The sequence below is a fragment of the Macaca mulatta genome, chromosome 7 (assembly GCF_049350105.2).
Source record: "Macaca mulatta isolate MMU2019108-1 chromosome 7, T2T-MMU8v2.0, whole genome shotgun sequence".
Classification (NCBI taxonomy): domain Eukaryota; kingdom Metazoa; phylum Chordata; class Mammalia; order Primates; family Cercopithecidae; genus Macaca; species Macaca mulatta.
Genome location: NC_133412.1, coordinates 45,266,560 through 45,284,075, shown reverse-complemented (window position 1 = coordinate 45,284,075; position 17,516 = coordinate 45,266,560). Strand labels below are relative to the sequence as shown.

The 17,516-nt window shown below is 40.5% G+C and overlaps 1 protein-coding gene across 12 annotated transcripts in view; it reads right to left on the bottom strand.

The window, feature by feature from the left end:
* Positions 1–17,516, bottom strand: part of MAP2K5 (mitogen-activated protein kinase kinase 5) — a 263,591-nt gene that overhangs the window by 64,600 nt on the left and 181,475 nt on the right. For 8 of the 12 annotated variants that reach the window (XM_015142546.3, XM_077939621.1, XM_077939617.1 and 5 more), the window contains exon 17: positions 16,607–16,636. The exons of the other annotated variants lie outside the window; for them this stretch is intronic. In XM_015142546.3, the coding sequence (XP_014998032.1) occupies positions 16,607–16,636 (30 nt within the window). The remainder of the gene's footprint in view (positions 1–16,606; positions 16,637–17,516) is intronic. 12 annotated transcript variants of the gene reach the window in all.

The following is a 17,516-nucleotide window of genomic DNA, read 5'->3' as shown; positions in this document are numbered from 1 at the left end:
CTAATTTTATCTGGCACTGTGTGGGTATTAAAACTTAGGGAAATACCACTTCCAATCCAGTACAACTTGCAAAAACAAAGTGTCCATATCTCAAAAAGCCTTCAATGAGAAAAACAAAACCACTGCTACAGGATAAGCTTTATATACATTGCCTAGTACCACTACCTTAAAAAGCTCCCAAACAAATTACTTTTAAATAAAGGAAGAGAACAAAATTTACTATGGCTAACTACAAATGGGACTTTTGGCAAACTGATATGTGAAGATACTAAATGCATTAAGAGACAAAATAAATGGATAATATATACTACTTCCAATAATTTCAGGTGAACACATATAATTCACTTTGCAATCCTATCTCCCCTGTTCATTAGCCTTTGTCCTTGCTCAAGTTCTTATCATGTCTGTGGGTCTATTAGTATATTTTCACGGGACCTAAAAAAGTCACAAGAGGATTTAGCAGGCAGCTACTCAATAGGTTATAAGAAAGAAACAATGATTCTCACATTCTAAGATCTACTCACTGGCACCTTCTTTCTGGCCCAAATCTCAGACTCCAGCTGGGGTGCTGTATTCAGGAGTGACCAGTTTTGAAAAGCAAAAACTGCATATCCCTGAATTTAGCAAGCAGCTAGGTAGGACAGAAAGGCTTTAAGATGCCTACAGGAGGGCACAGCTCTGATGGGACCAGACAGAAAATCTCACAGCCATAAATTAGTTTACTTGGCTCTCACTGCTTCCTGAGTATCAAGGACAATGCATTTTCACACAAAATACAACAGCTGGAGCATTGAGGTACAGCGAAACATTATTTATTCGCTGGGTCTGCCAGTCAGTGAGCAGGAAAAAAAAGGACCTGGCTGCCAGTTCATACTGTTTTATCCTTTGTGTATTTAAAATTGACATAGCGCATGTCCAACCCCACATAGGTGTATAAGAGCCATAGTAAATCTTCCTCTTGGTAATTGCACATTTTAATGTTTAAACTTGAGTTCTGCAAGGAAAGCAGGGGCTTAGAATTGTAATTTAAAATGATTGATGTGAATTATAAAATTTTTTTCCTAATGGTACGAGGTCTGGCCACAGAGTCCATTAAGTACCTAACTTTTGAAGAAGATTTTAGACATTTGCCATATCAAACTTTTGTCCTTTCTTTGTCCCAAAAGAAGGGTGGCCTTATTTCAGAATCCAGTTTAAGAATATTAATTGTGTGTGGAGACAGGGGAAAGGGGCAACTGGGGGAAGGAGGTGTTGCTTTTTCTGAGAAAGGTCCTTTAGACTACCCTACTCTTTATGGTGAAATAAATCTGCTACAGCAACATTTTAATGTTTCAAAATGTCTGAGACGGTTTTTCTGGAGCTTTCATTTCGTTTGCACCTCTGTTAGCTTAAATCCTCTACATGATGTTGGAAGTCACCTAGTATAATTCTTTGCCTAATGCAGAAATTCACTTTATAATATTCCAAACATATAGGTATTCTGTCTTTGCCACAAGACTTCCAATGATGAGATTCCAATGATTCTCTTTTGGGCAGATGAAACCGTCAACAAAGTTCTTTCTTGGCCAGGTGCGGTGGCTCACACCTGTAATCCCAGCACTTTGGGAGGCTGAGGCGGGAGGATCACAAGGTCAGATCAAGACCATCCTGGCTAACACGGTAAAACCCCGTCTCTACTAAAGATACAAAAAATTAGCCGGGCATGGTGGCAGGCACCTGTAGTCCCAGCTACTCGGGAGGCCTGAGGCAGAAGAATGGCATGAACACGGGAGGCGCAGCTTGCAGTGAGCCGTGATTGCGCCACTGCACTCCAGCCTGGGCGACAGAGCGAGACTCCCTCTCAAGAAAAAAAAAAAAAAAGTTCTTTTTGGGCTGGGGGTGGTGACTCACGTCTGTAATCCCAGCACTTTGGGAAGCCGAGGCGGGCAGATCACCTGAGGTCAGGAGTTCAAGACAAGCCTGGCCAACATGGTGAAACCCCATCTCTACTAAAAATACAAAAATTAGCTGGGTGGGGTGGCAGGTGCGTGTAGTCCCAGCTACTCAGGGGGCTGAGGCAGGGGAACTCTGCTTGAACCCGGGAGGAGGTTGCAGTGAGCTGAGATGATGCCACTGCCCTCCAGCCTGGGTGACAGAGTGAGACTCTGTCTCAAACAAACAAAAAAAGGAGTTCTTTCTTATTCTGAATCCAAGAAGTATGTCTTTCTGGAAGATGTGCCCATGATCTGGAGCTATGGCATATAAGTTTAAAGACAGCTTTCCACATATTTGAAGATAGCGGTCATATCTCCACAATGTTGTCTTTCTTGAATAAACATCCCTGTTTTCTTCCTTATGATCAGTTGGTATCTTGGTTGCCCTCTATCCTTCTCCCCTTTGCTATTAAGGATACTCCAACAACACTCCCCCACCCCCAAGAAGCTCGTGTGTTCCATGGGAAGATGACTTTGCCCCCAGTTCTAGGGTATGGTAGGTGGTTCAGGCCTAAATTAGCCAGCAACATCTAAATCCCCTGGGCACAGGGAGTTGAACTGGTCCAATCAAACTGCAGGCTAAGGCCTTTGGTTGCCTCTGAGGAAAAGAGACCTGCTGTTCCCCTCTCAGACAGGATGTAGGTTGCTCCAGGAACCCCAGTAACCATTCTTGGTCTGTGAAGGAAGAAGCCTACTAATGAGAGAACCGAATGTGACTTGCTGAGTCAAGTCCCAGCTAAAACCAACAAGCAAGACTAGGCTTTTCAGTCATGCAGTCCAGTAATTTCCCCTTGTGGTTAGGGCTCCTTTGAGTTGAGTTTTTCTGTTACCTGAACCTGAAAGTTGCCTGAAGAACCCAGGCATGATTTCCCATTCTCCACCACCACAATTACCTTCGTCTGAATTCGTTTCCATATGTGCATGTTCCTCATAAAGTATGACACCCACACCTAAACACAGACCTCGGATTGACAGGCTTAGATCACCATGTTTTGGGCCCGATACACCAGACAGCAGAGACTCAAGGAGGTTAAAAGTGCATTCACTGTTTTTTTTGAGACGGAGTCTCACTTTGTCACCTAGGCTGGAGGGCAGTGGCGCGATCTCAGCTCACTGTAACCTCCACCTCCCGGGTTCAAGCAATTCTCCTACCTCAGCCTCCTGAGTACCTGAGATTACAGGCGCATGCCACCATATCTGGCTAATTTTTGTATTTTTAGTAGAGATGGGGTTTCGCCATGTTGGCTAGGTTGGTCTTGAACTCTTGGCCTCAAGCGATCCACCTGTCTCAGCCTCCCAAAGTGCTGGGATTATAGGCGTGAGCCACCGTGCCAGGCCATGCATTCACATTTCTGATAGCCCTATCACACAGTTGGCTCAAATGAGAGAAAGCAGAGAAGTATATACATCTTACAGGTTTATATACTGAAAAAGATATCAGAGACTGAAAAGGAAACACTTTTTTTTTTTTTTTTTTTTTTGGAGACAAGGTCTCACTCTATTGCTCAAGATGGAATGCAGTGGTGCAATCATAGCTCACTGCAGCCTTGACCTCCCTGGACTAAAGTGATCCTCCCACCTCCGCCTCCTGAGTAGCTAGGACTACAGGTGTGTGCCCACCACTCCTGGCTATTTGTTTTGTGTGTATTTTTTTTAGAGACGAGGTTTTACCATGTTGCCCAGGCTGGTCTTGAACTCCTGACCTCAAGTGATTCACCCACCTCAGCCTCCCAAAGTGTTAGGATTACAGGTGTGAGCCACCGCAGCTGGCCCTATACTCTTCTATTTCTGATGTGTTTCATACTGACAGAGTATTTGAGAGTCAAAATGAGTGAATGATAAAAGCAATTACAGAATCTGGACAGTCTGAAGATGTTTCTATCTGTTATTTCTCCCTTTTTATTTGTTTGGCTGAGGAGAGGCCTGGCTAATGCTGAAGTAGAATTATAGACTCCTGGGGTCTGAAAAAAACCTCAAAGATTTTAAAATCTAACCTGGCTCCTCATCCCTATCTAATGTTAAATCCCTCCTTCATTGCACCCCTGCTGATGGGGCTTCTGTCTGAATTCATCTGGTAAAGGGAAGCTTACTGTCTTCTGACTGACCCTTCCATCCCTTGCCCCATTTCTACCCCTCTGACAGTACAAATCTACATTTTCTCTGACATGAGAACCTTCAAAGTCTGAAGACAAGTTGTCACATCTCCTCAGAAGGTGTTATGCTCAGGTATTCATGCTGGCAGGGTACAGTGGGAGGATGGGACATGGAAGAAAAGAAAGGGGCCAAAACAATTGATTTAGAGCCTCAGAATTTGTGTTCTTGGTTCCCTGTGATTGCAAAATTTGCTTTGCCAATATGTAAAAAGTAAACTTGGGCTACATAATTACTTTATCGATTTCATATCCTTATGCTATGCCAGGCACTGCAGTAGACTCCAGGACCCAAAAGATGGATAGAATACAATTGCTGGCCCACAGAAAGCAGTGACTTAGTAAAGGTTCCTGAAACCTAGTAGCAGAGTTAAGATTTAAACACAGGTCTTGCACTCTCCTCTAAAAATCACTCAGTATTTGGACAAAATACAACTCTCTGGAGTTTTGCTTTCTTCCCTCAGGGCTCTATAGATTTCTAAGACAGCTTCTCCACATCCTTCCAACCCCTAAAGCTCCCTACTACACGGTGATGTTTCTAGGCATTGTAAGAAAGGTTGCTGCATTGGTTTTGGTTCCACATATCATTGAATTTTTTTTAACCATGATATATTTGGATGTGGCTGACTGAGATTTTGAGATCAGCTATAATTGCAGCATAACATTACATGGTTCCTACAGGATGAGGAGGGAAAGAATCTTAAAATTGGCCAGGTGCAGTGGCTCACCCCTGGAATCCCAGTGCTTTGGATGGCCAAGGTGGGTGGATCACCTGAGGTCAGGAGTTTGAGATCAGCCTGGCCAACATGGCGAAACCCCATCTCTACTAAAAATACAAAAATTAGCCAGGTGTGGTGGCACGTGCCTGTAATCCCAGCTACTAGGGAGGCTGAAGCAGGAGAATTGCTTGAACTTGGGAGGAGGAGGTTGCAGTGAGCCGAGACTGCGCCACTGCACTCCAGCCTGGGTGACAGAGTGAGACTCCACCGCAAAAAAAAAAAAAAAAAAATTAAAAAAAAATATATACACACATATATATAGTCACACATAATCTTGTGAATTAACGTGTCTTACTGGCTTGACTGTAAATGAAATTCAAAATAGATTTAAACAAAATAAGGCATGGATCAAGAATGAACTGGATAAAGTTTGTTTGACTTTCTTTCTTTTATCTCTTTTTTGTTTGTTTGTTTTGAGATAGGGTCTCACTCTGTTGCCCAGGCTGGAATGCAGTGGCACGATCATAGCTTATTATAGCCTGGACCTCCTGGGCACAAGTGATCCTCCCTCCTCAGCCTCCTGAGTAGCTGGGACTATAGGCATGTGCCACCACACCTAGCTGATTTTTAAATTTTTTGTAGAGACATAGTGTCCCTGTGTTGCCCAAGCTGGTCTTAAACTCCTGGGCTCAAGCGATTCTCCTGCCTTGGGTTCCCAAAGTGCTAGGATTACAGGTGTAAGCCAGCACACCTGGCTCCAATGTTTGATATTTGATTCAGAGTTTTACTTCATAACTCCCATATTTTGATATAGGTACAATCAGATTTCAGTAAACTCCAAGGAAGTAATCGGGGGCAGATGGTGATGAGCAAGAGGGCTGAAGGTATGGACAGGAGGAGGAAGCTGCTCATCCAAGGTGAAAGCAGACCACAGAAGTATCCTGTTCAGCATTTTTCAGACTCTATTTACCAAATAACTTTGTTCAAATAAGATATTACTTAGATGCATTTAAAAATTACCAGACAGAAGCAGAGCTGCTCATGTGGTTGTGTGTATGTGTGTGTGTGTGGACCCCATCCCCTCTATGCATTGTCTACCCACAATTCTGCAAATCACTAACCTAGGGCATTTCCATTATTTTCCAGGTGAGGAGGCTGAAGTCCAAAAAGAAAGAAGGTCAAGCAACTAATAATAAAAGCGAAGACCAGAACTCAGGTTAGCTCTGTCCGTGTATTTGGGTGGAAATCACATACTGTTAGTGACTTAATTTGTCACTTGTTTGGTGTGTCATTTGCTGCCTCCTATGCCCTCTACCCTGAATCACTGAGTGTTTCCAGCTGCCTGGCTACCAAGAAGGCATAGGGCTATCCAAAGAGCATGGCCTGGAACTTTCTTTCGTTTAAAGGATTTTACCAACTAGACCTAGAGTCCAGGTCTCCTCATACCTTATGCCCAGAAGAGTGCTTTCTGCAACTTGTTTCTGAACAGAAAATAAAACAACACAAGCTTCATTACCCCTTCGGTCTCTCCTCCTCTGAACCTGTAGGCCAATAGCTTCTTCTCTCATAAGACTACTCCAGGCTGAGTATGGTGGCTCACCCCTGTAATCCCAGTACTTTGGGAGGCTGAGGCAGGCAGGTCACCTGAGGTCAGGAGTTCGAGACCAGCCTGGCCAACATGGCGAAATCTCATCTCTATTAAAAATACAAAAATTAGCCGGGTATGGTGGTGCAATCCTATAATCCCAGCTACTTGGAAGGCTGAGGCAGGAGAATCACTTGAACCTGGGAGGCAGAGGTTGCAGTGAGCTGAGATCATGCTATTCCACTCCAGCCTGGGTGACAGAGTGAGACTCAGTCTCAAAAAAAAAAAAAAAAAAAAAAAAAAAAAAAAAGACTATTCTATTCCCCAAGCTGTTCTTTCCTTTTCCGAGTGGTGGTTACCATCTGCAGACCTTGATGTGTGCATCCTAACAGTCCACACTTGGTTCCAATTGGCTGCCTTGGTTACCCAAAATTCCTTGGAGATGACACCTTGGTTCTGTGCATAAACAGACAACTGCCTCCTTTCCTGGCTCCTAGTGGTCTCTGGGACCCTCTTTCCACCTGGTGTGTCCTGGCAATCTCCAGTCCTAAATCGAATCAGCTCTTTGCTCCTTTTAGGCAACTCATTGATTTTTCAATAAACTTAGCTGTCTGTTTTATTGGCACTGAAGAGGGTTGGGTTCTTAGCATCATTAACATTTTAGTTGAGGAAGAATTCCCAAACCTCCCAGGCATTAATCCATAACTGTTAAACATCTAAAAAGTAATCTGTGCTCAAACAAAGCTCGGCCAGGTCGGTCCCCTTTTTAACTTGGAAGTCAATGAGCCCCTATCCCCAAATCTACCCAAGTTTTCCATACTGAATGGTGATAAGTAAAATACTAGAGTATGATAAAGGTTGATGTCTTTGTCTGGTGCTGCTGCTACTACTGCTGTTGAGGACCATTCTCCCCCTAGGGATCCATAGCCAGTCAGCAATTACCTGGCAGGCACAGAGCATCCTGGGACAGTAATTTTCATCTCTGCAGACATACCAGTTGGAGGCAGTACTTGAGTGGATGTGTGTGTGAAATAAGGATGGTCATTTAGGCTCACAATCTCTGGATGCCTTATCTTACTTTCTCCCCCACCATCCCTCTAGAGTAAAAAGACCACTGCACTGTGAGTGGGAGACATTCTGGCCCTGTTGCTGAATACCTGGTAATCACGAGTGAGTCATTTAATGGCTGTGAACTCCTATTTCCTCGTCTGTAATCTAAGAGTTGGACTAGATTGTTGTAAGATCTCTTCACATGCTGAAATCCTATGATTCAAAAAAATAGCAGACTGCATCAATAAAAGCAAAGGGAAAGAAGTGGAAGGTCTAGTGGACCGCAGAGCTTAAGAGGGAGAGATAATGGCAAACCTGCCATGTGAAAGCTGGACTGAACACCAAGTTCATTACTTTAACTTTCAATTCTATTTCTGGGGGCTAAATTGATCATTTAAAAATTGTAAGGGAATCATGGTCCCCAGTAACTGAACTAAAAATGACGAGATTCTGTATATAATTCTATATATTATGATGGTGATTGTGAATGATAAATTATAACTCAAAAAAGAAAGACTGTAAAGAAAGGCTCTTGTGGGATCAGAAAAATAATTCATTTTAGTCCTACCTGGTGTGAGACATGGTCATATATTTTCAGAGTTACATAGGTAAATCCCTAAAGAACTTTCTGGAAATATAAATAATACTAATATTACCTAGCTCTTGTTTACCACCTTATATTTTTCAAAGTGCTCCCTTAGGCATTAGTCCATTTGATCATGACAATTTCTCCCCAGCAGTCTAGAAAATGCCCTGTGATATACCAAGCCAAATTCTAGAGGGTGGCAGGGAACCCCTCTGGGGCATGTGCCAACTATCTTCAGGGGCAGAGACCTTAAAATGCAATCGCTTCCAACCTCAGATTAGCCTCAGTCATGTCAAGGGGACTCACAAAATTCTCAAACCCAATTTCTCTATCTGGTCCCTGCTACACTTGCCATCTCCATCCTGACACATAAACTCCCTCCTCTACCATGCTCCCCTCTCTTTTCTTACTTCCTTCCCACAGTTACTTTAAAAGTTACCTAGAAGAATTGTTAAACTGTTAGGGAAATGAAAGTAACAACAGTAGTACTGTTAAAGTACTGGAAGGATATATGCTGCTTTAGACCTTTATCTTTCACCAGATGAACCTCCTTTGGACTTGAGTACCTAGCACATCCTTTCCCATGCTTCTTGCAAAGGGAGAGAAATGGAAGGCTTCCTGGACCACAGAGCCTAAGAGGGAGAGATAATAGCAAAGCTGCCACGTAAAAGCCAGACTGGACACCAAATTCATTATTATGACTTGGTGTCCAAGTTCATTACTTTAACCTTCTATTCCATTTCTGGGCTAAACTGATTATTTAAAAATTATAAAGGAACCATGGTCCTGTCCTTCTTGCCTCAAAGCCTTGGCTCAAGCATCAGCTATCCACTCTGTGAAACCTTCTTGGTTTCCTGAAGTGAGCTGAACACTCCCTTTTCCTCTTGAGGTCAGAGCATCCCATCTCCTGGAGGACTCCTTTTATATCAACTGCCATTGGTTTTATGTTTTTCTTCCAACTGGACTGGACTCTTCTGAGAGCAGAGGCCGCATCTGTTTCATTTTTGTGCTCCTAGTACTTAGGCACAGAGTAGGTGCTCAATGACAAATAACGTTGAATTGAAATGTATGTCATACAATAGTTTAGAAGGTACTACAGAATCAAACCAACATGAGGTTAGTGCTTTCAAACAACACACGAATCACAAACCTATCTGGCCAAATACAGATATCTCAATTGAAGTATTAACAAGTAATTTATCTTTAATGAAGAATTTCACATTTCTAAGCTACCCACACTTTGGGGATGATTTCTCTTCTATTTCTGCTCTATTTTAAGGATATACTAGGAACCCACCTCCTGTTTCTGGCATAGGCTAAGCAAATAAAATAATGAGACTTCTTGATAAGTATGCAATAGATATGGAGAATAATTTGACACTGGCAATTCAAAAATTCCTAGGAAGAAGTAAATGTGTATAAGTGAACATCTTCATGTCACTCAAATTTCGTCTCTGCATTTTTATGCAATATAAATCTGATTTTATGCTTGAAATATCAGGATATTTTAAATGTCTATATCCTAAATAGTGAGAACAAAAGTAAAATTAATTAAAACATATAGACTAGACATCTGTTTAGAAAAAAAATTGCATGCATATTGCCCCTTTAAACTCTTGCAAATTAAAGCTGAGTACCTGAAGTTTGGGGTGATTACTCATTGCTATTTTTTCCTTGATTAAAGACCTCACACACAAAAAACTGTATATTTAAAAATTTACTTAAATCCTTGATGTTCCAAACTTCAAAAAGTTTATGCAACATAGGATAGATTCTAATACTTCTTTTCAAAGAGTACACACTTTTTAGGTATTTTGCAATTCCAGGCGTGATCAGCAAACATAAATAAGAAAATGAGGCCGGGCGCGGTGGCTCAAGCCTGTAATCCCAGCACTTTGGGAGGCCGAGACGGGCGGATCTGGAGGTCAGGAGATTGAGACCATCCTGGCTAACACGGTGAAACCCCGTCTCTACTAAAAAAATACAAAAAAAAAACTAGCCCGGCGAGGTGGCGGGCGCCTGTAGTCCCAGCTACTTGGGAGGCTGAGGCAGGAGAATGGCGTGAACCCGAGAGGCGGAGCTTGCAGTGAGCTGAGATCCGGCCACTGCACTCCAGCCTGGGTGACAGAGCGAGACTCCGTCTCAAAAAAAAAAAAAAAAAGAAAATGATATCTGTGGTCTAAATTTAACATTGAATACAAGACATTAGTAAACAATCAACATTAGAATTAGTAACAATATATTAGTCAAAGGCTTTTAAAACACAAATAAAATTAAGTGTAAAAACTCAAGTACTTCAACATTAGCATTTGAAAAGTGTTTAATGTTTTTAAATAGTTTTAAGAACATACGCTTTCTACTCTATTCTGAAACACATACTCTATCCAGAGCACAATTTATTACTGCAAAATAAATGAATGTTTAAAAGACAGTCTGTCAATTGAAAAAAACAAAACACATTAAAATAGCACGTTTCCAAGCCAAGTTAAACAAAATATTTTCTCCTTGACAAGCTGCTTACATTTAAATGAAAACAAGGCAAATCTGGTCAATAATATGGATTGCATATAATAAAAAGGACCTTAGATCATGTTAATACAAGGATCAGAAAGCAGTAACTTCAATTAAAACTACCCAATTATTTAGCAAACTTTCAGATGCAGCAAATAAATTAATCAGTTTTAAATGAAAGTCCTCAGATAAGTAGCTTTTTGACCTATGAGTAAGTCTCACTAGCAGCAGTTACAGCAAAGCAAGAATCTGCTGAAGCAAGGCAAAGCTCCCAAATCAAACATGTTATTGGTAATCAAAAAGCATTTGCAAAACGTATTTCCTTGGTTAATAGCAGGAGGTTCTGTAGCAAATGCCACCTACAGCTCCTCTCACACTTTGATATGTAGTGTATACGGGTTGAACACACATTTCTCTTACCCAAGAATGACAGAAGTATCTTGGTTTTAACAACAGGGTATTTTCATTTCTGAACTATCCTGTAGAAGGTGCCAGTCGTTATATCATTAAGAATGCATATATTTCGCTTATTATCTACCTATGTTTACCTAGTATTGGGATTTAAGAATGCCTCTTTGAGACAAGCAATATGTCATCATTTTGTTCAGCTAACAGGCCTGACAGCCCTGTCTCCTTGAGTTAAGAAAAGTAAATATCTATTTTGTACACTGGTGGCAAAAGCTGGCAGAATAAATGAGAATTAGCCAATTGGTAGTAAAAGTTTCTGATCCCAAAGATTCAGACTTTCCTTTGATCCTAGTCCTAATTATTCTGTTTGGCCAGATGATGGTATTTTTTTTCCAATAAAAGTGATCTTCTCCGCATACTGCAATAATTTATTTGAATGCCATTCTTATGTGTTTTTAACAAATAACATCACTATTCACTATTTCTCTCATCTTTTTGATCCTTTTTTACTACTTATCATCTTATTTGAAACAGATTTTTAACAGATAAACTTGATCGTTACAAGAATATCTTGCTTGCATTTTATTCAAATAATTCTTAAAAACAGCTTAAAAAGCCGTTTGGAATAACATCAAGCTTGCCATCAATCAAACGAAAAAATTCCGCTGGCGGTTGTATAAACATCAGATCAAGTCTGATGTCTTCAAGGATTTCAGAGTGAACCATAAAAAACTCCATTAACTTCTGACAAAGAATGCAAATTAATCACAACATGGGGTGAAATGAAATTAAAGGCTCTTTTCTAATCAATGACAAGGCAGGATGAAATATTTGTTACTCTCTCTGCACTCAGACTGCCTAGGATGTTTGCACTTCCCTTGCAAAGCCCCAAATGTAAGGTGTGAGTACAGATTCACCCACAGTCGCTGTTGAGCGCCCTCCTCCCCGCAGAGCTATCTGCTTACAAGTCGTGGAGATTCACAAAACACACTAATCATCCGAATCTCAGGTGCATCCAATTTGTTATTCACACTCTCCCATGCCAGTGAAAAGCCTGGCGCAGACAGATGCACCAGGAACCCTAAATGACAGTTTTGGCCTCCGGAAGTACGATCACTACAGCAAAATCTAGTACAGCCTCCAGGTGAAATGTCTGGAGCTCCATATGGAGCAGGGAAAATTAACAACAAGATGAAAATCACTGCAGCAGCGGGGAGTCAGAATTTTTGAAAAAAAAAATGAAATTTAAAGATGAAGAAAGAGAAGTAATAAATTAATGGGGTGTGAAAACATTCAAAGCTTTACAATACCAGGGGCACTATTTGCTCAGATTTTTTCCCTTTTTTTAACTTCAGGTCATTTTGATGTAATTTATTAACCAAGATCAGGAATTGCAGCCAAAAGAAGAACAGTATTTTTATACATGCAAAAGTACTTTAAATACATTTGTGTCTGTATTATCTTCACTTTCCTGTGGCATCTTGCTTGCCAAATTTCCCAATGCCAGAGCTGATGCATCCCCTGAGAAGTCTCCTTAATGGATTTGCTATCATCCTAATGCAGGGCACTGTTGTAAAGTTTGAATGAAGGATGACAATTTTTAGCAGGCAATCCTTTTCATTTCTCCTAAATTATGGTGTCATTAAACAAACCATTGCCCACCATTATGTTTTTTAAGTCAACTGAATTTGGATCTACATGATTAACTATAGGCAGCTCCAGTCCTTGTCTAGACCTTCACATCTTTCCAGATTACTATTAAAGCTAAAATGTTCCAGAAATTGAGAAACTGCAAGATATTTTAAAATGCAATTTTTCATTATCCTATTGCAGAATATGCTTCATAAACACCCATAATTTAATGGCACTGGGGTCAGTGAGGGCTCTGGGGCCCTCTGGATCTCCCATTATTCTGCTAAATACATGGTAAGAAAAGCAAAAGGGATCTGGGGAATGGTCTTGTCACCATGCACAATGGCACAACCTTCCAGTGCTCAGCATTTCTCATCTATACAAGAGGCCTCCCTAGGGCAGAGAGGGCAAACTATAAGGGTTGTAAGGCAGAGTGGAAAGGAGAACAGAGGGGTATGAATAGCCAAATGAATTAAGAAGTTAAGGAGCCAGTGAGTTGCCTTATTTGTCTGCAAGTCCTAGACCTAACTGTACCCATTCTTGCCCAAGGCAAGGAACTTTGCCTCTCTGAGCCTGAGTTGGCTCACCTAGAGGCTGGAAATAAGTCCCTGCAGGTAGAATGTACAGCCTGAGTCAGGTAACAGCCTGAGACTGGAACCCTATGTGGGAAAGGTACTAGATGAAGCCAAGACACCATTGGTTTTCCTGTTATTGGCAGTAGTAATAAGACTGTGCTCCTTATCTTTTTTTTCTTTAGAACCCTAAACCGCATGCCAATGAAGTTATGCAATCCTAAGGCCTAAAGGAAACTAAAATAGTGCTTTCAAATAACAAACACCTGACCCACAAAACAATGAAACTCATATAGAATGGCTATCTCAACAAAAACCTGGCCCTTTAACCTTTATGTTGCTCCCAGGGCACTGACTGTCCCTAGAGTCTTCCCAAGACTCCTCCCTCTGTACCCTCACTGGGTACACACTGTGTCACCAGCAGGACGACGGGCTGCTAATGACGCTGTCAACAGCACTAATGCTGAGCTGGGGGAAAGACGAGTCTTGAAGCCAGCCCCTCCTCCCCGCTTTACCCTCTGCTCATTTTATACTCTGCTCCAATTGTGACTGGCATGTTGCTAAGAACATCCTTTTACAACCTATGGTTAATAGTTGGGAAATTGTTTTGTGCTGCAGCCCAACATTTGATCCAGATGGGTGGCCCTTTGTACTTTTCAGAGTGGTTTCATATCCATAGTTTCATTTGATCAACCTACCGATAGGAGAGGTAGGCAGAACCCTCATTTTAGAGACGACGAAACTGACACCTCAGAGTTACAAAGCAACAATTAAGACCTGCGGTGAGACTGTGGTAGCACCTAATTCTAATTCTAATCTTCTGACTTGTGGTCCAGGGCTCCTTCCAATAGGCCACTCCTCTCAATTTGCCACTAGTGAAGACAGCTCAGGTCTGGTGCCCTGATTAGACTTTGGGTTCACAGCAGCGATTCCCTGGCACTGTCCCTAGTCCTAGGAACAATCAAATCAATGTGATCTTAAGGATATATGAAAGGCTTTCATGTGTTCTAGGATAAGACTAGTGAGTGACACTTAGGATGAGATAGTTCTCAGCTTGATAAATAGAACATTGCTTTGACCCTGTGGATGCTTTGAAAGATAGTGAGTTTCTTGTCACTGGAAGTGTTTAAGCAGTGTGGATGTTTGCTTTTCAGAGACACTGTACAGAAGTTTGATTTGATGATGTCTAAGACCCCTTCCAACTCTAAGAGTCTACGATTCACTCCTGCCTACTCCACTTGGGATTCAAAGAAACCAAACCAGCCATAGTTTTAACAGTGAGCAAATCAGCCATTCTGTTTGTCCAATTTATGAGGGGAGGCTCTTTCACAGAGTGGTAGGAGTTCAAATAACATAATGTGGGCCAAAGAGAAGGTGTTATTCCATAACTCAGCCTCTGTGACTCTATAAAAATACACATTTTTCTTTATGTGTTTTTTTTTGAGGACATAAGGGAGGGGTAGGAAAGGCACTTATAAAGTATCCTTTCCCAATCTTCAGCTTATAGTACAAAGCCTTTAAAATAAATGCCAACTCCACCAAAAGTCATTAGTGGTTCTAGCAACGACACACTCAAACTTCTGTTGAAAGACTTGGGAAATAGGCCTAATGGCATCAAAGCTGCTTCTATTATTTCAGAGAGAAGTACCAATTTGGTGACAACATTCTATCATGATTCAAGGAATACAGTTGTTTCCCACCCCCACTCTGGCATAAAGGTTGTTGCTAACTTAGAGAATTCAGCATAGTATTAGAATTTTCCAACTTCCACTTCACTGATAAAGATATATTTAGATATTCAGGAAAACCATACTGCAAAGGTAAATAGCCTCTTCTCAACTTTGACCACAGCCTTCATGTGCTTCAATAGTCAAATGTGATGGCAATTCATTTCTTAGACTCATCACCCATCAAATCTCACTGATTAATTACTCTAGACATTAGGAATCTCAATAATATTGCTACATTCTCAACGTTTGGAATTTTTACTGGATGGCTTAAAAGTTTTCTACTAAGATTTGTTTGAGAAATATATTGTATAGGGTTTGTGTGTTCATTTTCAAAATTTTAGGGGATTTCACAAATTGGCCAAACTGAATTGTTTAGAAATTACTGACAGAACAAGAAGCTTACCAAGATAAATATTCTAATGAGCTATAAATCCTGAAAATGTGATTTTAATTTGATGGGCTACCAAGAGCTAAGCAGCAAGGCTATATACACTAAAATCTCACTAAATGCCAGCATTCATGCCAAGCAACTGCATTTTAGATTTTTTCTATAAGGAAAATATTACATTTACACAAAAAAGTCTATGAATTTGAAAAGTGAGACTAACACTCTTGAACCTAACAACTTGGACAATTTCTCTTCCACTTATCTGATGGCTTTAACTGTGAAAGCAAAAGAATACGAAAGAGACATTTCATTGAGTAAAGGGTCTTTAAATGTCCACATTGGTACCAGGAGAATTTGCTTAAAACTGCTTATAAAGATGGTAGAGAGAATGAGCCCCATTCTATTATTCAATAACCATGTTTGTGATGCATCTGCATAATCTAACCATGCATAAATTAGTATGTGTAATACAACACTTATTTGCATAATAATAGCAAGTTAATAGATGCTTAAAGAGCAGAGACCAACACCACCTTTAAATCAGACATGCCTCCAGGCACTTTGGCCTGTACAGACCAAGATGCCAGAAAAACAGTGAACATCAACCAGAGGAAAACAGTCAAACCATTCATTTTTCATCCCTCTAGACATTTCACTTATTTCCCCCACACACTGGGGAATCATTTTCAAACCACAAAATAGCTTTATATTTTAGTGCTAGTACCCTTCTATAATAAAAATCTTAAAGAAATTTTAATGAAGATTAGAGTCAGCAATGCTAGTATAATGGACTGTTTTGTTTTCTTATAAATGTAGACAGGAAGGAGCAAAATACTTTTAAATAATATGTTCAAAATTATACTCATAAAATTGGGGGCCCATCTATCTGCCTAGCAAAAATAATGACCTAGATTAGATGCTTTCACCCTTTGTCTTAATCTTTTAACTCAAAAAATTTTAAGTGAGTTTAAGAGCTTAAAAAGCGTATCAAGAAAAGGCTGGCTGTCTCCTCCATCCTCAAAATGAGTACATGGTATTGGACCAGGAAAAAAAATAATCCCGAATGTCACACAAAGGAAAAGCACAATGATCACTTTCAACCTTTAACAAAGAAGAAAAAATCCAGGAGTTTAAAAAATCAAAAATCAATAGAGATTTCTAAACGACTCCTTAAGATACCACTTTTCAATTTAACAGGACAGATTTATTTGTATGTGACTCAAATGTTCACAATTGCTCCCTGCACCTTCATACATAGGAATGAATGTCACAGTGGCAAACGGCAGTAATGAACAATCTTACCTGAGGATATGGAAACCTCCCAAGAGCAAGCTGGGAAAGGAAATAATATTTGTCTAGTTATAGATTTGCATGCAGGGCAGATCTCCTTAAGACAGACATGTACTAAATTTCAGAACTGCATCCAGCAAATATAAAGAAGTTCACAACCTCAAATGTACAAACTAAATTATTGCTGTAATTACATTAAGAGCTGTATTTAGAATGGACATTTTCAATGGACTATGTTGCATCCCTGATATTTTAATAACAAAACATTATCCTTATGTGGTTTCCCTTAGTAATATTCTCAGTTGTATGGGCATTATCCACATTTACATGTGTGCGACAGTTTCTTCTAGACAGAGATGTAAAAACTCTTTGCTTTTTGTCTTGTAAAATGGGAACATCTAATTGTTACTAACCCACAACATTTTCAGTTACAAGTATAAATGAAGGGTCGTAGGAAATGGGGAATGGACATTATTATAAAATTGAAAACTGCGCCATTATTTTCATCTATTTGTTAAAGTTTTTTCATCCATTTTCTACCTACTAGTAGGAAAAATGGCCATTTCAAGCTTGTGAAGTCAGAACTGTAGGTCTAAGTCTGAAAGCTTCCAATCTAGCTTGATTTGTAAACTGTTCTGTTTTTGAGCCAGTCACTTAATTTTGATCCTTGAATCCTCACCTGTAAAAACAAAATGATCCAACCAGGAATAGGTTTGATATAAAGCAAAAAGACACAAACTGTTTTTTTGAGCAAGAGTCTTGCTCTGTCACCCAGACTGGAGTGCAGTGGCGTGACCTTGGCTTACTGCAACCTCCGCCTCCTGGGTTCAAGCGATTCTCCTGCCTCAGCCTCCCAAGGTAGCTGGGATTACAGGCACGCACCACCATGCCCAGCTAATTTTTGTATTTTTAGTAGAGATGG